Source organism: Muntiacus reevesi, chromosome 15 (assembly GCF_963930625.1).
Source record: "Muntiacus reevesi chromosome 15, mMunRee1.1, whole genome shotgun sequence".
NCBI lineage: Eukaryota > Metazoa > Chordata > Mammalia > Artiodactyla > Cervidae > Muntiacus > Muntiacus reevesi.
In genome coordinates, this window is record NC_089263.1 from 20,613,659 (window position 1) to 20,638,027 (window position 24,369).

General features: G+C 42.5%; 1 protein-coding gene across 1 annotated transcript in view; it reads right to left on the reverse strand.

The window, feature by feature from the left end:
* IQGAP1 (IQ motif containing GTPase activating protein 1) overlaps positions 1-21,428 on the reverse strand; it is a 129,294-nt gene extending 107,866 nt beyond the window's left edge. The window contains exons 1-4 of the mRNA XM_065906373.1: positions 21,334-21,428; positions 20,567-20,693; positions 19,029-19,151; positions 16,077-16,183 (exon numbers count right to left, since the gene is read on the reverse strand). Of these exons, the coding sequence (XP_065762445.1) occupies positions 16,077-16,183; positions 19,029-19,132 (211 nt within the window). The 5' untranslated portion in view covers positions 19,133-19,151; positions 20,567-20,693; positions 21,334-21,428. The remainder of the gene's footprint in view (positions 1-16,076; positions 16,184-19,028; positions 19,152-20,566; positions 20,694-21,333) is intronic.
* Positions 21,429-24,369: the final 2,941 nt, after the last annotated feature.

Sequence of the window (24,369 nt, forward strand, 5' to 3'; positions counted from 1 at the left end):
TGTTCGACTCCCAGCGACCCCATGGACTGCAGCCTACCAGGCTCCTCTGTCCATGGGATTTTCCAGGCAAGAGTACTGGAGTGGGGTGCCATTGCCTTCTCCTTGAGCAGCTATAACCAATAATAAAAGTGAGTATTCCATTTGATCTATGCAATCTCTGAACTCATTTCTCTGTCTTCCTATAGACTGAACAACTTGGGTAAGTAACCTAAGACTAGAGTAGAACAAAGGGGTCAGCACAGCAAATTACAGAATACCATGAAGTGGGTCTCTATCAAAAGTCAGTTTTCATCTTCATTAAACCTTAAGTTTAAGATTTAAGTTAAGGACTTCCCTGATGGTCCAGTGGCTGAGACAGTGCTCGCTATGCAGGGGGTCTGGGTTCAGTCCTTGGTCAGGGAACTAGATCCCATATGCTGCAACTAAGGATGCTGTATGCCACAATCACAACCCGGTGCAGCCAAATAAATGAATAAATATTTTTTTAAACCATAAGTGTTATCTATCACTATTTAACTCTCCTTTACTTCTTCATTGGAAGAAAACCTAGTTGCCTTGCACTTCAAGTATTTAGATATTCCAGACTTTGTGTCTGGGCATATCTCCTGTCAGGTATTTTGACTTTTGACACATCTTCAACCTCACAGCTTTTCAGAAAGGAGCAAAATTTTTTTAACTATCTGTTTAAAAGAATCTGCCTGCGATGTGGGAGGTTTGGGTTCGATCCCTGGGTGGGGAAGATGCCCTGAAGAAGGGAACAGCTACCCACTCCAGTATTCTTGTCTGGAGAATCCCAGGGACAGAGGAGACTGGCGGACTACAGTCCGTGGGGCCACAGAGTCAGACACAACTGAGAGACTAACACTTTCACTTCACTCACCAACTATTTACCATGTTCCGAAACATGCTAGGTGCTTTACTGTCTCATTTAATCCTCACAATAACCCTATGAAAAAAATATAATTATTCTCATTTTTATAAATGAGAAATAGGCACAAAGAGGTGAGGTATTTTGCTCAAGGTCATAAGAATCAGGATGAGAAATCAAGCCTAAGTCTTTCAGATTCTAAAATCTCTGACAAATCACCATTCAACACCAGCTCACAGATGATAGACAGCCTGTCAATGAGAAGGTGTTCATTCAGTTCTTGTGCATGCCTAATTGCCTCTGGAAACCTTTCAGCAAACATTTCTGAACATCCATGTCCTGGTCTAGGGACAGCTGACCACGACAGGCTCAGAATTTGCAGAAGGAAAGCCAGAAAGTCAGCACAGCAAGGAGTTGGGACACTGACTTCCTAACTGGGCTTAAAATAAGCCACAAGGCATTACTGCAGTCTCCAGGCTATTGACAAAGGACAATACAAGGACTATCAAGAAACGTATTAGGATCCATCTGTTCAGGAGGTAGCTAGACCAAACTGTGGAGAGAAGAGGGGTAAATGGGGCAAAGAACACCAGACTCCCTCATGGGCCTGGATGCTGAGATAAGCCTGCATGAGCTGGTTTCCCTCGTGGCAAGCTTCTTAAACATCTACAAGGATAACAGTGCATTACTAGTAACAATAGCTAACTTGTGATGAATGTCCTCCAGGTCCACTTCTAGATGTTTTGTGCACTATCTTTTTGATCTTTGCGACAGGCCTATGAGGCAAGAACTATAACTGATCCTTGAACAGCATGGGTTTAAACTGCACAGATTCACTAAGATGCAAGTATTTTTCAACAGTAAATACTACAGAACTACATGGTTGGTGGTTGACTGAATCCTCAGATGCTGAGGAACTGTGAATATGTGTGTGTGTGCGTGTATGCTCACTCAGTTGCGTCGGACTCCTTTCGACCCTATAAACTGTAGCCCACCAGGCTCCTCTGTCCATGAAATTCTCCAAGCAAGAATACTGAAGTGAGTTGCCCTTTTTTCTGTAGGGCATCTTCCTGACCCAGGGATCAAACCCACGTCTCTTATGTTTCCTGCATTGACAGGTGAGTTTTCTAACCAGCTGAGCCACCAGGGAAGCCCCATGAGTTGTTCAAGGGTCAACTATAGAAGAATTCTCCAATCTAAGGAAGAGGAGGGACTTCCCCAGCAGTCCAGTGGTTAAGATTTTACCACTGAGTCACTAGGGGAGTTCAGCAGAATTCATACAGGGAACTTAAAGAAAGTTTAATTTTAAGACCCTGCCTTGCAGTCATCTATTTATTCATATATCAATTGCTCTAAGTGACACTTCCTCCAAGGAGTCTTCCTTGACTCTCAACATAGTCCCTTTAGGACTTCCCTGGTGGCTCAGTGGTAAAGAATCAGCCCGCCTATGCAGGGGACACAGGTTCAATCCCTGCTCCAGGAAGGTTCTGCATGCGGGACAACTCAGCCCGTGCACACACTCCTGAGACCGTGCACTCTAGAGCCCGTGCTCCACAACGGGAGAAGCCACAGCAACGAGAAGCCCGCACACGGCACCTAAACAGTAGCCCCTGTTTGCCACAACTAGAGCAAATCCACATGAAGTAGTGAAGGCCCAATGCAGTCAAAAAAAGAGATGCCATGTGGGACAACTAAGACCCAGTGCAGTCAAAAAAAAATAGACAGCCCTTCTGTGGCTCCCATGTTCTTCTTTGTATTGAAAATGTGTGTCTGTATGTCGGTCTCCTTCAGCTAACTTATGTATTCCTTGAGAGAACTGTTGTGTCTATATCTATATCCCTAGCACCTTGGACTGGGCCTGGATGTCATAGGTGTATAATAAGTATTTGCTGAATTAAATTGAATCATTTGGGGAGATACGATGTGGATTGGACATGTATTCATATATTCTGTTTGTGATATGCCTTTGACTCTGAAGAGGTAGGGCAGGCTGTGTCCAGGTTTGGACTTAAGTTAACTTGAAGTTAAGTGCTTTGGGTTTTCTTCAGTTGAGCCTAAATCACCTGGATAAAGAAATATATATACACATAGTACACAAATGACATATTCAGGGCAAAACTCCTGCTCATCAGTAAAAGCAAGCTTTTAATTTCAGGATCCCTACATTTTTCTATTTAGTAATCTGACGTGCAGTTAAAACAGATGGGATCGACGTTGCATCCTGACTGCGAGGAGAGAAGCCAGACATTTGAGTACTGGGACCTCATTGTGGATGAAGAATCCAGAATCTGGGGCAGATGGCATGGTCATCCCAAGAGGAGAGTCAGGAAGGAAAGTTGTTTTCAGAGCCCATGTAAGGATCTTACATGCTCCACTAGGGAGATTCAACTCTCTCCTGTAGACAATAGGCAACTAAGATTTTATAAGCAGGGGAGGAATGATTTGATTCAATAAAGTTTTATGAAATGTTGTACTAGGTACTAATGAGGTCATAAAGTTGAGTTAAACATAGGCTCTGCCCTTTAGACGGGTACACAAAACAGAGTACAAGGTAAAATAAAAAAGTGAGTGAAACCCAAGACATACAATAGAAAGGGTTATGGAGATTCCACCTGCTTGATGGCAGAGATGTGGAAATATTTCCTGGAGAGGGAGTGTTTTAAAAGGAATTTAAAGAATAGATGCTTTATGAACACAGAATTCACTGAACAGCCAATAAACTCATAGAAGTTGTTCAACTTCAAGACTAATCAGGAAAGTGCATATTAAAACCACAATGAGATGTTATTTCACACCTATCAGACTTGAAAAATTCAAAAGTCTCTAAAACTCAGGGCCAACAAGAAAAAATAGTAAAGGTAATATTTACACCCTGGTGGTGATGGTGGAAATTAGTACAGTCACTTTGGAGAATAATTTGGCAACATCCAGGTAAAGATGCACTCACCCTGTGACCTCAGGATCTCACTTCCAGGTGTGTATACCCAGAGAAACTCCTACATATTGCAAAATACACAAGGAGATGTACCCAAAATAGGCAGAAATACCTGTGACAGCAAAAACCAGAAATGACCCGATAGCTATCGTCAGGAAAACAGGTGAATGTGGTATAATTATATACTGAATGTTAAAGTAAGGAAACTAATTAAGTTCAACATGGAAAATCTCACAAACAGAACATCGGGGGAGGGGAGGTACAGAATTTTTAACCTTGCTACTCATTTATATACAACATAAACAAGTTTATGCAAACCAGTAGTATACATTGCTTAGGGATATATATCAGTATCTCCTTATAAATATATCTAGAGAGACAGAGGGCATCAATAAATACAAAGGCACAGGAGTGAGAAATACCAAATTAAGGAGCATAGAATATGGATTGGAGAAAGGCTGTAACTGGGGAGGAAGTCACAGGAACGTTTAAGTGTAGTGGTAAAATCTTCTTTCCTTTTTTTTTTTTTTTTAATTTCTTAAGCCAAAGGGCAGGTACACAGTTGTTCTTTCCTCTCCTCTTTGTAACTTTTGTATACCATTTTTCTTTTTTTTTTTGCTATGCCACGACATGGCTTGCAGGATCTTAGTTCCCTGACCAGGGATGGAACCCCAGTCCACGGAATGAAAGGGCTGAGTCCTAACCACGGGACCACCAGGGAATTTACCCTTTTGTACAGCTTACATACTAATTTAAAAAAAAAATAATAAGTGGGGCTTCCCTGGTGGCTCAGTGGTAAAGAATCTACCTTCCAGTATGGGACACACAAGTTCCGTCCCTGGTCTGGGAGGATCCCACATGCCGTGGAGCAACTAAGCCTGTGGGCCCCAACTACTGAGCCCACATTGCAGCAACTCCTGAAGCCCGCCCGCCCCAGGGCCTGTGCTTTGCAACAAGAAAACCCATCGCAAACAGAAGCCTTCACCCTACAACTAGTGAGCAGTCCCCGCTCTCTGGAACTAGAGCGTGAGCACAGCAATGAAGACCCAGAGCAACCAAAAATAAATAAATAAAGTTATTGTTTTGTTAAAGTGGATGCTTGTTTATTCAGAAGAATTGAGCAGAAAGTCATTCTAGAGGGAAGGATGTTCCGGCAGGCTACATCCAGGGAACAAAATACCACTGTTCTATTTGGCACGATAAAGGGTGTTTTATATCATAAGCACAGCAACTTGTAATTATAAAACATCCTGTACCTTATAAATCACTTTCGCCTACACCAGCTCATTTAATTATCAACTTGAGAGACAAGTATTCCCATTTTATAAGTGGGGGAAAATGCTCAGAAAGTTTAGGTTGTTAGAGAAGAAGTTAAAAGGATATCCAATTAACAGTAGTGGTTATCACTGGTAGGTGGAGTAGCAGCTGATTTTACCTTTCTTGTTTGCTGAATTCTATTTTCTGATATTTCTAAAATGAACATTTAAAAAATAATAAAGCAGGGAGGGGAAGGGAACAGGAAAAAAGTAACTTCCTGAAAGTCAAATAGTGGAGTTCTTTGATTCTGATCCTATATCCTAAATAAACAAATGACAACAGAAGAAATAAAGAAGCTGACATTGGAAAAAATGTTTAATTTCACTGATAAAGAAATACAAATTAAAACAATATGTAAGGATCATGTCTATTATATTAGCAAAAGTGTTTTTTGAAGATGAGGGTGTGGTGAAACTAGCAGTCATTTATGACTGGTAGCATTGTAAATTGGTACAATTCACTCAGAAAACGATTTGGCAGCTAGCAACGAGAGCTGTAAAAGTGTTCACACCCTGTGGAAATAATCCAAAATGTGGAAATTTTTTTTTTTCTGAAAGGAAAAAATAAGGATGTTCTCAAGAGCATTATTAATATAGCAGGTCATCCTCCATTCAAACAGAGGGTCTGAGTTTGGCTGTTTATAGGAGGGTAAGCCTGTAATCTTCTGAATGCTTGTTTGCACTAATTGATGTACATAAAGGGAGGGTTTGTTTTTTAGCTGAAGGAAAAGTGACAAAGTGTGAGTGTGTGATTTAGAATAAATGGAGGAGATTGACCTGGTTGGTGTCCGGACTCAGACATCTGGACTGTCTTTTTTTTTATCTCTTCTTAGTGTAACTCATCTCTATGAGATTTAAGTGGAAAAGATTTGTTTGTGGAAGAGTATTGTTTTCCTATTTGCTTTTTTTTTCTCTTGTGAAATATCTTATAAATTAAAAGTCAAGAGTATATAAACAATGCATATTAATTGATTTTTTAAAGATTTTTTAAAATGTGGACCATTTTTTTAAGTCTTTATTGAAATTGTTACGATATTGCTTTTGTTTTGTTTTGGTTTTTCAGCCGCTAGGCATGTGGGATCTTAGCGCCCTGACCAGAGATGGGACCTAACCACCTGCTTTAGGAGGTGAAGTTTTAACCATTGGACCACTAGGAAATTAAAGAATTATAATTCTATGATTAAAAGAATATTTGTGCTTAGCATCCAGCTTAAGAAATAGAAAAAAAAAACCTGAGAATCCTTCTTCCCCATTCCAATTAACCTCTACTTTGAATTTTATATTAATAAACCCTTTGTTTTTCATGACAGTTTGTGCTTATTGCTTAAGCAATATAGTATTTGGTTTTGTCTGTTTTAATCTGTATTGTATTTTGGTCCTTACTATATGTATTTTCTGCATCTTATTTTTCCCTCTCAATATTGAGTTATTGAGGCCTATCTATGTTAATAGATACAACTATAGTTTATTTATTTGTCCAGATGTATTCAACAATTCCACTGTGTGAATTTACCATATTTGCTGGAGGTGGGGCCACTAAATCTGCATTTTAAACAAGCACCTCAGTAGGAGGAATGCAGGTAGTTTTCGACTCATGCTTTGAGAAATACTCTTAGAGGTTGAGGCCAAGCTATCACTTTTTAGTCTCCCAGCTCTCTACCTCTACCTTTTAATTTCATTTAAACTGCCTGCCTCCCACTTTCCAACAATATTTTTCTCCTTCTTCTTCTTTTTTTTTTTTTGGCTGTGCTGGGTCCTCACATGCAGACTCTGTAGTTTCAGTTGCAGGCTTGGTTGCCCTGTGACATGTGGAATCTTAGTTCCCTGACCAAGGATTGAACCTGCATCCCCTGCATTGAAAGGTGAATTCTTTATCACTGGACCAACCAGGGAAGCCCCTCTTCACCTCCATAATTCTTATTCTTTGAATTTCCTCTTTAAACTATAAACTCCTACAAAGTAAAGATGAGATCATTATCATTGTTGTTATCGACATTTACAGAACACACACAACATACCAGGTACTATACAAAGAGTTTGCTATGTATCATCTCATTAATCCTCATCGACCCCATAAAGGCTTATCCCCACTTTACAGGTAAAGAAATGAGGATCAGAGAGTAACTTGCCCAAGTGTAACAGCTTTTTAAATGTGGAATTCTTTCATTGTTTTGTCTTTATACCTCTTGTATCTGGTGTAGGACTTGGTGTATCAGTTCAGTCGCTCAGTCATGTCCAATTCTTTGTTACCCCATGGACTGCAGCATGCCAGACTTCCCTGTCCATTACCAACTCCCGGAGCCTACTCAAACTCATGTCCATTGAGTCAGTCATGCCATCCAAGCATCTCATCCTCTGTCATCCCCTTCTCCTCCCGCCATCAATCTTTCCCAGCATCAGGGTCTTTTTCAATGAGTCAACTCTTCTCATCAGGTGGCCACAGTATTGGAGTTTCAGCTTTAACATCAGTCCTTCCGATGAACACCCAGGACTGATTTCCTTTAGGATGGACTGGTTGGATCTCCTTACAGTCCAAGAGACTCTCAAGAGTGTTCTCCAACACCACAGTTCAAAAGCATCATTTTTTTGGCACTCAGCTTTCTTTATAGTCCAACTTTCACAACCATACATGACCACTGGAAAAACCATAGCCTTGACTAGACAGACCTTTGTTGGTCTAGGTTGGTCATAACTTTCCTTCCAAGGAGCAGGTGTGTTTTAATTTCATGGCTGCAGTCACCATCTGCAGTGATTCTGGACCCCCCAAAAATAAAGTCTGCCGCTGTTTCCATTGTTTCCCTATCTATTTGCCATGAAATGATGGGACCAGATGCCATGATCTTAGTTTTCTGAATGTTGAGCTTTAAGCCAACTTGTTCACTCTCCTCTTTCACTTTCATCAAGAGGCTCTTTAGCTCTTCTTCACTTTCTGCCATAAGGGTGGTATCATCTGCATAGCTGAGGTTATTGATACTTGGTGTATAGCACTCAATAAATTTTTGGTATTATTTTAGTTGAACTGAAGGGAAATATCACTGAGAACAGATGAAAAACCATCTCTTTAGTTTAGAGGCTGGAATGCGGATGGAAAACAGGAGCGAGGAACAAGATTTGGGATGCCAGATGATTACAGGGGTGAATTCTGGGGAGTGACATTGTGGCAAGGAATAAGGAAAAATCGAGGCATTTTCCTTTTTTCTTTCTTTTTTTTTTTTTACTGTGGGCGCTTCTGTACTGTTTGGAGAATTTTACAAAAAGCACATGGTGCTTTTACAATTAAAAAGATGGGGGGCAGTGTGGAGACAAGTTCCATGACTCAGCACCAGCAAAATACAGGAAAGAGGGGGAAAGAGAAATCTAAGCCAAAGGTATCGTGGAGGTGAGATGCTCAATTAAAAGAGCCTGGACATGATAGCCCTGAGAATATGATACATATTAATGGAAGTTTGACAAAAAGGAGAGGGGGACTTCCCTGGTAGTCCAGTGGTTAAGAATCCCACTTTGCAAGGCAGGTAACACAGGTTTGACCCCTGGTTGGGGAACTAAGATCCCATGTGCTGCTGAGCTATTGACCCCCTCCCTGCACCACAACTAGAGAGAATCTGTGTGCCGAATCGAAAGATTCCCATGACCCAGTGAAGATTCCTTGTGCTGCAACTATTTATTTGGCTTCAACACAGCCAAATAAATAAATAAAATAGTTTTTTAAAATATAGTGAGTCTTCACAGACATAGAAAACAAAATTGTTTAAAAAGGTTAGGGAGGGGAGGAATGTGACAGTAGGGTTTAGGAAGAATTCTTTTGAGGTAGAAAGAAGGTTTAATGGTCTTGCCTTTTTGTTCTGTATCTCCCAGTGCCTGCCACAGTGCTTGGTGATTAACAGTCATCTACTGGAGAGCTACTATGGGCCAGACACTAAGCCCTTGATATCATGCATTGAGGCAATGCTTTTCATTTTTCCCTCTGGAATGTGATTTACACATGGCTGCCCAATCAAACTTCCTTAAACACTGATCATGCCTCTCCTCTATTGGAAAACCATCATTGAGGACAGACACTCCATTCCCCCAGAGAATAATATCCACACTCAGTTTGGCAACTAATAGCCTCCCTGGTGTAACCCTCACTCACCTGTCCCTCTTCGTCTCACACCACTGCTTTTCCAGCACAAGTTCCTTGCCTATGAGCATGCCTCCAAGAATTCATCCAATGAATGTTTATTGAGCACCTAGTACATGCCAGGCACTGTTTTAGGTGCCAGGGAAAGAATGGCAAGTAGGAGAGATGGCTCCCACCTACCACTGAAAGTTAGTTGCACAGTTGTGTCCGACTCTTTGTGATTCCATGGACTGCAGCCTGTTCCGCTCCTCCATCCATGGAATTCTCCAGACAAGAGTACTGGAGTGGGTTGCCATTTCCTTCTCCAGGGGATCTTCCTCACCCTCCTACCATGATGTTTACCAAAACAAGTAAACAGGAAAAGATCAGACAGGTATAAGGACTTTGAGAAAATAAAATAGGATATGGGACTTCCCTGGTTATTTAACATACTGATTGTATCTGACTTAGAACAGTGCTTGGATAGATAAGATAAATGAAGACGATATGCTCGTATAGTACCATGAAAGGGCTATAAAACCATTCCCAGCTAATGGGAATGTAATTTCCTCTCCTATTTTCAGGCCTGGGTCAAGAAATACTGAGTTGGCCAAAATTTCCCTTCAGGTTTCACTGTAACATCTTATGGAAAAACCTGAACCAACTCTTTGGTCAACCCAATATTAATTGGCAACTTAGCAAGTCCATCCCTAAGGAATCACTCAAGTGTTTTCTGAGCTCTTTAGCACACAGCTTTCTGGAGAACCTAGTCAAACTAGAGGGGTATAAGCAGGAGAAAAACATCAGAGGCCATTAGAAAAAATTTATTCTGAGACTTATGCATTTATAAATGTCCTGTCAGAGCAGAATCTCTCACTGGAAGGCATTTAAAATCTAAGGCATGGAGGCCCACATTTATATAGTTTTATTAAGAAGAAATCAGAGGGGTTCTAATCAAGCAACTGTTGTTCCTATACAAGCTGTACCTCAGGGAAACCAAATAGTTGATTGGGGGAGTTCTCTTTAAAGAAGTATTTCAAAAAAGTAATAAAAGCTTGTTGCAAAAATGAGGGAAAAAAAAAAAATTCAGCTAATAGATGAAGAAGGATGACAGATATAAAAGCATTTGGCAAACCCAAGTGAAATAAGGGCTTATCAATGGTTGCCAACTTCATAAGAAAAGAGACAAACAGAGGTACCAGGTGCTTCCTGACAGAAGTGCATAAGATCACTATGGAGCGTTATTGCCCATATTGTTGTTGTTTAGTTGCTCAGTCATGTTCGGGTCTTTGCGACCCCATGGACTGGAGCCCACCAGACTCCTCTGTTCTCCATTGTCTCCCGGAGTTTGCTCAAATTCACGTCCATTGAGTTGGTGATGATATCCAACCATCTCATCCTCTGCCTCCCCCTTCTCCTTTTGCCTTCAATCTTTCCCAGCATCAGGATCTTTTTATTTCCCAGGCAACAATACTGGAGAGGGTTACCATTTCCTTCTCCAGGGGATCTTAATGACCCAGGGATTGATCTCGCATCTCCTGCATTGGCAGGCAGATTGTTTACCACTGAGCTACCAGGGAAACCCATTCTTGCTTTCCCCTTCCCTAAATCTGAATCTGATCATATTTACAGATCCAACTACCAACATTAGGAGAGCAGATGATGAGGAGCATGTTAAAGGATCCCATAGGTTGAAATTAGCAAAATACAGACCTGTAGACACTTAGAGGACAAGTTTTTTGTTTTTGCTTTTGTTTTTGTTTTCCAAACAAATGAAATACAAGGAAAGGAGAGAGAAGAGGGATGACTTCTGTAAGGAACATATCAACCAGTTGAATGCAAAGATCTTATCTGGATTTTGATTCAAAACAAACTGAAAAATAAAAACAGGGACTTCCCTGGTGGTCCAGCGGTTAGGACTCTGCCTGAGTTCAATCCCTGGTCAGGGAATTAAGATCCTGAAAACCATTCAGCACGACCAAAAGACATGTAAAGTAAAAATAAAAATAAAAAAACATAAGATAATTAGGGAAATGTGAACACTTACTGCAGTATTTGTATTAGTATTTGGAGTATTACAAAATCTTGTTAATTTTTTGTAAGAACAATAATAGTACTGTGGCTGCCTTTAGTAGAAGAGCCATCTTTTAAAGCTGTGGTTCTCAAACTTGGGCATGCATAATAATCACCTGGAGGGCTTATTAAAACACATATTGTGGGACTTTCCTTGTAGTCCAGTGGTTAATACTTTGCCTTCCAATGCAGGCAACACAGGTTTGATCTGTGGTCAGGGAGCAAAGGTCTCATGGAGCTTGGGGTGAGAAAACCAAAATTTAAAAAAAACAAAAAACAGAAGCAATATTGTAACAAATCCAATAAAGACTTTTTAAAAAATGGTCCACATTAAAAAAAATCTTTGAAAAAAAATTTTTAAATAAAACACATATTGTTAGGTCCCACCCCTAGCTTCCAATTCAGTAAGTCTGGGATGGGGACTTAGAACTTGCATTTCTAACAAGTTCCCAGATGATGATAAAGCTGTTGGTCAGGGATCACATTTTATGAACTTATAGCACTGAATTAACCAGATTTTTTTTCCCATTCAATTATCTATTTTTTAATACTTTCAGTTCAGTTTAGTCACTCACTCATGTCTGATTCTTTGCAACCCCATGGACTGCAGCACACCAGGCTTCCTTGTCCATCACCAACTCCCGGAGCTTGCTCAAACTCATGTTCATCGAGTCAGTGATGCTATCCAACTTTCATCCTCTGTCGTCCCCTTCTCTTGCCTTCAATCTTTCCCAGCATCAGGGTCTTTTCCAATGAGTCAGTTCTTCGTATCAGGTGGTCAAAGTATTGGAGTTTCAGTTTCAGCATCAGTCCTTCCAATGAATGTTCAGGACTGATTTCCTTGAGGATTGACTGGTTTTTTGCAGAGTTCCAAAGAATAGCAAGGAGAGATAAGAAAGCCTTCCTCAGCTATCAGTGCAAAGAAATAGAAGAAAACAATAGAATGGGAAAGACTAGAGATCTCTTCAAGAAAATCAGAGATACCAAGGGAACATTTCATGCAAAGATGGGCACAATAAATGATGGAAATTTTTTAATACATATTTTTATTTATTTGACTGCACCAGCGCTTCATTGAGGCATGCAGAATCTTTAGTTGTGGTATTTGAATGCTTAGTTTCGGCAGGTGGGATCTAGTTCCCTGACTAAGGACAGAACCTGGGCCCCCTGCGTTGGGAGCATGGAGCCTCAGCCACTGGACCACCAGGGAAGTCCCCCTGATCAATTATCTATTAAAGAAAGTGTTTAGGTCGTCATCTGAGTTCTATCCCCTGTTTTAGCACTCAGATGGCACTCCATATACTGGAAGAGAACTAGTGTTCCAAGGCTGATGTATTAGTCTGTATTGACATACGAAAGTTTGAAAAAAAAAACCTTCAATCTCCCACTTTTCTCTCCAGAGTGTTCAATACCCAACTCCCTTCTTACCCACTTACATCTTCCATGAGGATCAAGGACCCCACCATCAGACCCTGTAAAGTTGTTGGGAACCTAGGCTACCTCCCCACATCATCTCCAATTTCAGAGTGGTTTAATGGACATAATATGGTTCCTTCAGTTGTGTGGTGTCTCAGAGATGCTCTAACAAATCCCAGAGCTGGTCTGTTCCATGTTGTGGAAGAGGAGACCTGCAGACAGATTCTGGTTTTTCTGTGAGTTAATTACATGACCCATAATGAGTCATTTAGGGCTTCCCTGTTGGCTCAGCGGTAAAGAATCTGCCTGCGATGCAAGCAACCTGGGTTGGATCCCTGGGTCAGGAAGATCCCCGGAGGAGGAAATGGCAACCTACTCCAGTATTCTTGCCTGGAGAATCACATGGCCAGAGGAGCCTGGTGACCTACAGTCCCATGGGGTCGCAAAGAGTTGGATAGGAACAAAGGGACTTAGCACACACACAATGATAGAATGACTACATTTATCTCACTTCTCTTTTAGTAACCAGGCATCAACCACAAAACTCACATTTCCCTATGAGTCAGTCAAAAACACTGAAGGAATGCTTTCTGTGTTTAGAACACTGTTTGGACCCTCTAGGTTTATCCTTGCCATGAAAAAACAGAAAAAGAGAACAGATTAGGGCCTGACATGAGCTGCCAATGCTCAGCTTTTCTCTATTTGGAGCACTTAGAGATAATAGCGGTGGGACCTCCTAGTGGTCCAGTGGCTGAAACTCCGAACTTCTAATGCAAGGTTTGACCCCTGGTCTCCATCCCTGGGTCGGGAAAATCCTCTGGAGAAGGAAATGGCGGTCCACTCCAGTATTCTTGCCTGGGAACTCCCATGGACAGAGGAGCTGGCAGGCTACAGTCCATAGAGTTGCAAAGAGTTGGACATGACCAAGCGACTGAGCATCCACACAGGGAATTAAGGTTCCATGTGCCTTGCAGCGCAGCCAAGAAAAAACAAAGACAACAGCGACAGAAATTTGGAAGGGAGGAGAAGCACGAAAGACTATCTCCTACATCAGGTGAGTGTTCTGATGGCACAAAAGGTGTGCTTTCTGCCGGAAGCTCTTGTCGCATTCACTGCAGTGAAAGGGTTTCTCTCCTGTGTGCGTTCTCTGGTGTGTAAGGAAATGGGAACGCTGATTGAAGGTTTTGCCGCACTCGGGGCAGCGATAGGGTCTGTCTCCCAAGTGGATCCGCTGGTGGGTGATGAAGTGAGAGCTCTGGTTGAAGCTCTTGCCGCACTCGCCACATTTATAGGGTCTTTCTCCGGTGTGGATCCGCTGGTGCTTGACCAGGGCAGAGCTGTCGGCAAAACCCTTCCCACAGCCGTCGCACTTAAAAGGCCTCTCGCCTGTGTGTGTCCTCTGGTGCGTGACCAGGTGCGAGCTCTGACTGAAGCTCTTGTGGCAGTAAGGACAGTGGAAGGGCCTTTCTCCCGAGTGAGTGCTCATGTGGGCCACAAAATGAGAGCTATCTCGGAAGCCCTTCCCGCACTCGGGGCACTTGAAGGGCCGCTCTCCAGTGTGGGTCCGCTGGTGCTTAATCAGATCCGAGCTCTGGCCGAAACTCTCCCCGCAGTCGCGACACCCGTAGGGCTTCACTCCAGTGTGGGTCCTCTGGTGGGTGATGAAATTGGAGCTGCGACTGAAGCTCTTGTGACACTGAAGGCACACGTAGGGCTTCTCCCCTGTGTGGGTTCTCTGGTGCACCGTGAGGTGCGGTTTCCGTGCAAAAGTCTTCCCACATTCGGGGCACTGGTGGGGTCTCTCGCCCGTGTGGGTTCTCTGATGTTTAATGAGGGTCGAGCTGTCGCTGAATTTTTTCTCACACCTGTGGCACTGGTAGGGTTTCTCTCCTGTGTGTGTTCTGCGGTGGGTGACGAGGTCTGAACTCTGTTTGAAGCCTTTCCCACACTCTATGCACTTATAGGGCCTCTCGCCAGTATGGGTTCTTTGGTGCCTTATGAGATAGGAGTTCTGGTTAAAGCTTTTCCCACATTCCGCACACACCAGCTTCTTTCCTATATATCCTTCCAGGAGCTTGTTTAATTCCTTCTCCTGTGAAAAGGGCCCCTGCTGACACTCTCCCAAGAGGGTACCATGCTGCCCTTCTAACTCAAGACCCCTCTCCCAGTTTCCTCCCCAGCTAGGAGGAGGAGGAATATCTTTATTGGCCCCTTCTGAGGATGTTCCACATGGTTCTGCAGTTTTGGAAACGTCCTGATCGAGTTGTACCACCTGATGCTTAAATTCTGAAAAGTTAACAGAAGTAACACAGGATGAAGTTATTACTTATCAGGAAAGATCATCAGAAAGCAGCAAGAAAGAATAAAATTAGTATTTTTGCTACAGACCACATTTAATCTGACTACTCTCATTCTGATTCCTGAAGAGTATATCCCTGGTGGCTCAGTGGTAAAGAATCCACCTGTCAATTCAGGAGATTTAGGATCAATCCCTGGGTCGGGAAGATCCCCTGAAGGAGGATGTGGCAACCCACTCCAGTTTTCTTGCCTAGAGAATCCCATGGACAGAGGAGCCTGGCAGGCTATAGTCCATGGGGTTGCAAAAAAGTCAGACACGACTTAGCGAATAAACATCAATTAGGAAAGATCAGCAGAAAGCAGCAAGAAGATTAAAATTAGTGTTTTTGCGACAGACCACATTTAGTTTGACTACTCTCATTTTGATTCCTGAAGAGTTTACTGAAGATCACTGAGCTTCCCATTCATGACAGAAGGAATTCCCAAGCCCTTTTTATTTTAAGATGGTCCAATGAACCCTGAGGTGACCTTGATATCAAGAGTAAAGCACATATTGTCAGAACTGGGCAACTTTTCTCAATGATGTTAGAGTCTAGACAAAAGTGAAAGGTTTAATTTAAATGAAGGCTTCATTTGGTCAATGACTGATGGTCCAGGAAGTCAAAGTTAAACTTCTAATAGCAAGAACAAAGTCGTGGGCAGGGTTTCCCTGCTGGCTCAGTGGTGAAGAATTCGCCTGCCAATGCAGGGGATGCAGGTTCAATCCCTGGTCAGGGAAGATCCCACATTCTGCAGGACAACTAAGCCTGTGAACCACAACTACTGAGCCCAGGAGCTCTAAAGTCTGCACATTGTAACAAGAGAAGCCACTGCAATGAGAAGCCCATGCACTGCAAGTAGAGAGTAACCCCTGCTCGCCACAACTAGAGAAAGCCCACATGAAGCAATGATGACCCAGCACAGCCAAAAATAAATAAAATTTTTTTAAAAAGTCTAGGGCAGCATTCCAAATTCCTTAACTAAACAGGGACTGAAATGCTAGATTTCTACCCACCAGGCAACACATCTCACCTGTGTGACTTTCCCTCAGGATCTTCCTTGCCTCAAAATTTTGCAGTGGAAGGACCCATGCCTCTTCTTTCTGCTCCAGCTGGGAGATTACACTTGGTTTCGAAATCCTATAAGGAAGGTGAACACAGGATGTTAATTTGAGCCATCACAGAAGGCTTGAGAAAATGCAAGCCCCTTTTCTTCCCCAGGTAAAGGAGACTACCCCAGGAAATTCTGATGTATGTTCGGTGCTCCAGTGGTTACAAATCCACCTGCTAATACAAGGGACACAGATTAGATCCCTGGTCTGTTTCGGGAACATTCCACATGCTGCAGGACAACTAAGCCAGTGCACCAGAATTACCGAGCCCTGCCGTGAGAAGCCCCTGTAATGAGGAGACTGTGCACTGCAACTAGAGGAAGCCTGTGTGCAGCAACAAAGACCCAGTGCAGCCAGAAATAAATAAATAAAAATGGAAAGGGCAGCCATGATGACGTGACAAAACAGGGTGATCTCCCCAGAGGCTGAGAAAAAGCTCTTTGCTTCCCATTTAAAAAAAAAAAAAAGTCAGACTTGGGTGATAGAAACTCTAGAATAAGCACAATAACTCATCCCTCAAGGCACAAGGCTAAACTCCTGCGGAGAGATAACTTTATCAAAACAAAGCCGCCGCGACCTCACCCTTAGAAAGAATCAAGGAAGTTAACTATAATGTTTGGTTTTCAAATTTTCCCAGAAGGGCAGCAGTCAATATAACCATGAGAAAAAGACAAACACTTGTAGTGGGAAAAAAAGAAAAAAAGGACACAGGACATGAATGGGCAATTCACAAAAAAAAATAAAGCAGCCTAAAAATATGTGAAAAACTTTTAACTCATCATTAGCCAAAGAAATTCAGATTAAAACAATGACACACAGGGAATATAGTATAAAGGTAAAGAGTGCAAACTCAGGAGTCTTATTGTCTGAATTTGAATCCTAACAATGTCTCTGACTACATGTGTGACCTCAGGAACGTTACTTAAACTCCCTGTGTCTCTGTGTCTTCATCTATAAATTAGGGATAATGATAAAACCCACCTCAGGGCTTCCCTGGTGCCTCAGTGGTAAAGAATCCGACTGCCAATGCAGGAGACATGGGTTTGAAACCCCGGTCTGGGAGGATCCCCAAGCCATGGAACTACTATGTCCTTAAAGTCACTAATACAGGGAACACAGGTTCAATTCCTGGTTTGGGGGAAGATCTTACATGCCGAGGGGCAACTAAGCCTGTGCACAACAACTACTGCGCCTATACTCTCGAGCCTGGGAGTACTCTAGAGTCCATGTGCCGTAATTGCTGAAGCCCAAGCACCCAAGAGCTCATGCTCTGCAACGAGAAGCCACTGCAATGAGCAGCCCTTGCACTGCAACTAGAAAAAAGTCTGTGCAGCAACAAAGACCCAGCACAGCCAAAAATAAATAAATACATTTCATTTAATTAAAAAGACCTACCTTACAGAGTTGTTATGAGGATGAAATGATTAAGTCTTCAATAAATGTTAGCTATCACTATTGTTTTACCTACACTCTTAGATTATGATACCCCCCATGATAGATAGAATATGAAGAAATAGACACTTCATATAATGCTAACAGGAATAAATAAATTGATTCAGTCTTTTTGGAAGGCATTTGGCAAAAATACCAAATATCTTAGAAATGTATCTATTCTCAAACCCAGAAATTTCTAGAGAGTCTAAAGAAATGAACAAAAGTAAACAAACAAAAAAAGGACATTGTGCAAAAAATATATATATTAGCTAACTGTTAACTAATTATTTCAATAAACAAGACTTTTAAAAAGGCAGTTAGTTAAGAGAGCATCATCACAATACTAGTGAAAATTTAAAATGACCCAAATAGCTCCCAACAAAGAAATAATTTCATTTGATTGAGCCATCTGAAATTGCCAGTTTATAGGTTAAAAGTAGTCCAAAAATGTATGGTTCAATTTTATGTAATTACTGTATTCCATATAATAAAATACTAAGTAGTTACTTTAATGTACAGATATTTATTATTGTCAAAATATATTCACAGTACATTGTGTAAGAAAGTAAGATATACCACTGAATATTCAGTATGATCCCAATTATTTTTATTTCCTTTTTTTTTTTAATTGTATATATGCTTAGATCGTAACTCTTCAGTAGTGGAATAGATGACTTTTGTTTTCATTTTGCTTATCTTTCCCTTTAGTGAATATATATTACTTGTGTAATAGATATGAAGTAAAGCAGAAAGAAGGAGAGACATCCCAGAAAGAAGGTGATCCAGTGATTAAGAATCTGTGCTTCCACCACAAGGGACATGAGTTCAATTCCTGGTCAGGGATTTAAGATCCTGTGTGCCTCATGGTACAGCCAAAAAAAAAAAAAAAGGCAGAGTTGCTATGGTATTTTAGAAAGAGCACTGGAGGGGTCGGTTTGTTTGTTTAAGTGACGGAAAAAAAAACTCTGGGGAGAGCACCTTCCCTTTTCCACAAAGACCTGGGCTGGGCTCACTTTTGCCACTTAACTTTAAGTCTCAGGGTCCTCAGCTGGAAAAGGGGAATGAAAATACATATATCAAAGGGCTATGATAAGATATCAATCAGACAGAAAAATATCAAAGAAATCTGAAAACCACTAAGTGCCATAAAAATAGAAGTCATTCTTTTTCTGCCAGGGAGGTGTCAATTACTCTCACACAGAGCTGGAGCTCTAAGAGACCAACATCCCCAGAGACTTCTCAGATCTGGGCCCTCTCAAAGTGTTTAAGATAAAGGGACTCCCCTGGTGGTCTTGCAGTTAGGACTCCAAGATCCACTGCATGGGGGCATGGGTTCAATCCCTGGTCAGGGAACTAAAATCCCACAAGCCACTTGGTACAACCAAAAATTTTAAAAATTATATTAATAAAGCTAAGATGAAGGAAAATTGCATCCTTACCCTTTGGGAGCCCATTCTTGTATCTGTGCTGGGCGGTATCCCTGAAGAGGACTCTCTAAGCAGTGTCCAGGTAACCCACTTGTCCCTGAAGTCCCCAGCCACATCACTGAGGGTCATCAGTTCCTAAAGCAAGAGATCTCAGTATACATCAAGAGTTCTCTAGACATTCTCACCATTATCTCAAAACCGAAAGACAGCTACCACCATACCCAAACAAAATCCCCTCAACCAGAACAGCTCTGAGGTAAATGCTGAAAAAAGTCCGTAAAGTCAAAGCTATGGTTTTTCCATTAGTCACATATGGATGTGAGAGTTGGACCATAAAGGGGCTGAGGGCTGAAGAGTTGATTATTTCAAATTATGGTGCTGGAGAAGACTCTTGAGAGTCCTTTGGATAGCAAGGAGATCACACCAGTCAATCCTAAAGGAAATCAACCCTGAATATTCACTGCAAGGGCTGATGTTGAAGCTAAAGCTCCAATATTTTGACCACGTGATGCAAAGAGATGACTCACTGGAAAAGAGTCTGATGCTGGGAAAGATTGAGGGCAGAAGGAGAAGGGGCCAGCAGAACATGAGATGGTTAGATAGCATCAACAACTCAATGGACATGAATCTGAGCAAATTTAGGGAGATACTGGAGGTCAGGGAAGACTGGCATGCTGCAGTCCATGGGGTTGCAAAGAGTTGGACACGACTTAGAGACTGAACAACAACAAAAACAAATGTTGTCCACAACAGAAGGGATGCTCTTCTTTTTTTTACATAATCATTCCTTTGGCCAAATTTCTCATCACAAAGTGAGGACTGGGCCTCCAAACACATCTGTAGAACCCTCACTCTTTTGAAGACATGAATGTTTTGAGGGAGAAATTTTCCACAATGGACAAGAAAAACAGGAGGGAGTGTGTGGGTATAACTCGATTTCTGGAAAGCACTGGATTCTCTCCAACAACATTTTCCTCAGCTAGGTAGGAGATTTCGGACTTAATTAGCCTCCGGTTAGTTATGAGAAAGGCTGACTTTTCTTGTCTTGTAGATTTAGTGTCAATTTCAAGGGCTAACTGTGCAGAAGCCCAAAGGGAACTGTCCTAGGTATCATTCTATTTCAAGGTTTAATGCCGTCAGAAGTGAGACTCAAAAGACATGGATTGAAAAAACCAACATAGATAAACTGTAAAATTAAGTGAAATTTAATGGGGATAACCATAAAACAAAATATTTGGGGGCTGAAAACAATCATTAAGACATTAATAAAATCAACATCAGTATCATGAAGAAATTATTGGGGGGAGATGGTCAGGTTACTGGATGAATCATTAAGTTATTCAGTAATCAATATGCTGTAAGGCAGTAGAAGTCACAAAAAATATAGAAGATAATGTTGGGTTTTTTGTTTGTTTTTCCATTTAAAGAGTTTCCAAAAGAAACAAATACAAGTCAGCAAGCTGAATCTGCTACAAAGAATTCTGCGTTTCAGTGCAGAATGGACTAGACTGGGGTGAGGAAGTTTGACTCTTTTTCATCTTTTGTCTTACCTGTCGAAGTACCTGGTACTACTAGAATACACAAACACTTTTCCTGGGAACACTGATGCATTTACAGACATTGCTATTGGCCACTTAGAATGTACTGGGAATACATATCATCTCTCTGGTTTAAAACCTTAATGAAAAAAAAAAAAATAATGTCATTAGGATGTGAACACTGTAATGAGTCTGAGCAAACATTTTATTTCTACATCCATTACAAACCCACAGCAGGGCCCCCCTGCAGGAGACAGCGGGATGGAGAACTCTTAGTCAGGGTTGGACAAACGCTGTTTCCCACCCAGTCTGTTGCCCCCTGTACAGGTGACCTCAGGTGACCTCAAAGGCCCTAGAGGCTGTGGTGCTGTGACTAAGTGCCATTGTGAGAAGCACTAGTTGGTTCTCTGGGTTTATTAATAGGAACATGACCGCGCGGCTAGGACCGAGACCCATTCTCCTCCCTCGCGGAGCCTCAGGCCCTAATCTGGATGCAGCGATCAGAGGGTCGCAAAGCTAAACTGAAACCAGAAGACCATCACCGAGGAGAAAAAAAAAGAAAAAAGAAAGAAAGAAAGAAAGATTAAGAGGATGAGCTATCCCGACGCAGGCAGAGGAAAGTGTAGCCACCTCTCCCCACTCTTCAGCAAGACCCGTGGGCTTTGAAAAGCGAGCGCAGGGACCCGGCAGGGACAACCTCGGGGCGCTGGGCGAGCCCCATCCACGCCCCTCAGCAGCTCCGAGGCTGCAGCCGCAGTCTCCTTCCCCGGATCACTCACCGCCCTCGGGCCCAGCCCCGGACGGAACACCGAGCGAGGGTCCTCCACCGCCGAGTCACAGCCAGCTCGCTACGCCGTGGCGGTCCTGCCCAGAACCCGACCGGGATTCGTGACAGGGCTGTGAGGACACAGGTGGGACGCCCTGCAGGGCAGCAGCAGCCGGAAAATACCGCCCCCGTCCTCTTGCCATTGGCCTCTCGGCCTGTAGGCCGAGAAGTCTTCCCCGTCCATAGGCTGAGAGAGCTTTCAATCACCGCGCAGCCTTTTGGGAAGTGTAGTTCTGAGCGAGACCGCAAAGGATTGGGAGTCCCGGGAAGCCGGGTTCCCAGCGGTGACAAGTATACTAAACCCACTTCCCGACCTACATGGTCACTAGGACCGCCTCTTCGGAGCTGAGAAGGGGATCCAAGCACTGTAATTAGAGAGGGATCTGAAGATGCGAACCTCCGGGCCTCACCTGACTGGCGCAGAGCAGCCCGGTACCAAACACGGTATCTCCCGCGCTCTACCACCTAGCCTTCCAGAGAGAGGAGCAGCTCCCGCTACGACCTTGGGGTGCAGCCTCCTCTGCCGGGTCCCTGCCCTAACCTGGGGCGGCCAGAGCCTGAATGGTGTGTCCCGACGCTAAGTTCCGGGCCGACTCAGACTGGACATAACAGACCCCAATCAGGAGCCGTTAGGTGAAAACCAGACTCTGCTTCCCTCTATTAGCAGCACAATTCTAAGGCCAATCTCCTTTCCATTATAGCCAGAGGAAGCCTGAGAGAGCGTCAAGTATTCTAGGAAAGGTGGTATCGGGTTCCAAACTGTGAAGACTCCTGGATCTTACCTGAGAGCCAGTGTTCCCTTGGGGGCCAGTGTAGAGGGGGTGTGGGGGAGGCGGGGACTACGTAAAAAATAATGAAAGACTTTCTTTACAATGAAAAGCTATGCCTATCTACTCTGTTGATTCACTGCAACTAAAAAAAAAAAAAGAAAGTACATCAGCAGAAAACTGAAAACAGAATTACCATATGATTCAACAATCCACTCCTGGGATATACCTAGATAAAACTGTAATTCAAAAATTTTCATGCACCCCTATGTTCATAGCAGCACTGTTCACAATAGCCAAAACATGGGAACAGCCTAAGTGTCCACAGACAGATGAATGGATAAAGATGTGTTATGTATACACAATGGAATATTACTCAGTCGTTAAAAAGAACAAAAGAATGCCATTTGCAGCAACATGGGTGGGTCTAGGGATTATCATGCTAAGTGAAGTCAGAAAGACAAATGCCATACAATGTCACTTAAATGTGGAATCTAAAATATAGCACAAATGAACCTATTGCTGAAGCAGTAATAGATTCACAGACATAGAAAACAGACTTGTGGTTGCTAAGGAGTCGGGGGAGAGGGATGGACTGGGAATCCAAACAAGGGCGAGTTTGGGGTTGTCAGATGCAAACTACTAACATTACACTTAGAATGAATATACAACAAGGTCCTACTGTGTAGTGCAAGGAACTGTATTCACTATCCTGTTATAAGCCATTATGGAAAAGAATATTTAGGTATATTAGATATAACAAATATATATATATATATATAGGAGTATGTGAAAGTTTTAGTCACCCAGTTATGGCAGAAAGTGAAGAAGAGCTAAAGAGCCTCTTGATGAAAGTGAAAGAAGAGAGTGAAAAAGTTGGCTTAAAGCTCAACATTCAGAAAACTAAGATCCTGGCATCTGGTCCCATCACTTCATGGCAAATAGATGGGGAAACAGTGGAAACAGTGGCTAACTTTATTTTTCTGGGCTCCAAAATCACTGTGAATAGTGATTGCAGCCATGAAATTAAAAGATGCTTACTCCTTGGAAGGAAAGTTATGACCAACCTAGACAGCATATTAAAAAGCAGGGACATTACTTTGCCAGCAAAGGTCCATCTAGTCAAGGCTATGGTTTTTCCAGTAGTCATGTATGGATGTGAGAGTTGGACTAGAAAGAAAGCTGAGTGCAGAAGAATTGATGCTTTTGAATTGTGGTGTTGGCAAAGACTCTTGAGAGTCCCTTGGACTGCAAGGAGATCCAACTAGTCCAGCTTAAAGGAGATCAGTCCTGGGTGTTCATTAGAGGGACTGATGTTGAAGCTGAAACTCCAGTACTTTGGCCACCTGATGCAGAGAGCTGACTCATTTGAAAAGACCCTGATCCTGGCAAAGATTGAGGGTAGGAGGAGAAGGGGAAGACAGAGGATGAGATGGCTGGATGGCATCACTGACACAATGGACATGGGTTGGGTGGACTCTGGGAGTTGGTGATGGATAGGGAGACCTGGTATGCTGTGGTTCATGGGGTCACAAAGAGTTGGACACGACTGAGCAACTGAACTGAACTGAACATGTCTAACTCTTTGTGACCCCATGGTCCGTAGCCTGCCAGGCTCCTCTGGATATGGAATTCTCCAGACAAGACACTGGAGTGGGTTGCCATTCTATTCTCCAGGGGATTTTCCAAACCTAGGGATCAAGCCCCAGTCTCCTGCATGGCAGGCAGATTCTTCACTGTCTTAGGCACCAGGGAAGCCCATTTAGAAATATATATAGGTATAAAGAATGTGTATAGGTATATAACTGACTCACTGCTGGAAAGCAAAGATTGGCACAACATTGTAAATCAACTATACTTCAGTTTAAAAAATAGTAATGATAAAAAGATAAATAAAGCAATAGATAGGGAAAAAAAGGAAAAGTACATTTTGTGATGGACTGCAAAAAGCTGAGAATTACCAGCCAATGAGCTAACCGCAGAAGATACCTTTGATGCTAATTCAACCATTCTCCAGCAAACATGCATGATGCATCTTCTAACAAATATTCACTGGGAGTGTTCTATGCTCAAGAACACTGTGGTTACCCACAGAAATCACACATGGCCCTTGCTCTCATGAAGCTCATGGCCTGATAGGGGAGATAAACCAAGTAAGACGTTAAAATACGAAGCTAATATTCTGTCTTTTCTTTCTTGTTTCATTTAACCAGAGGGATTCA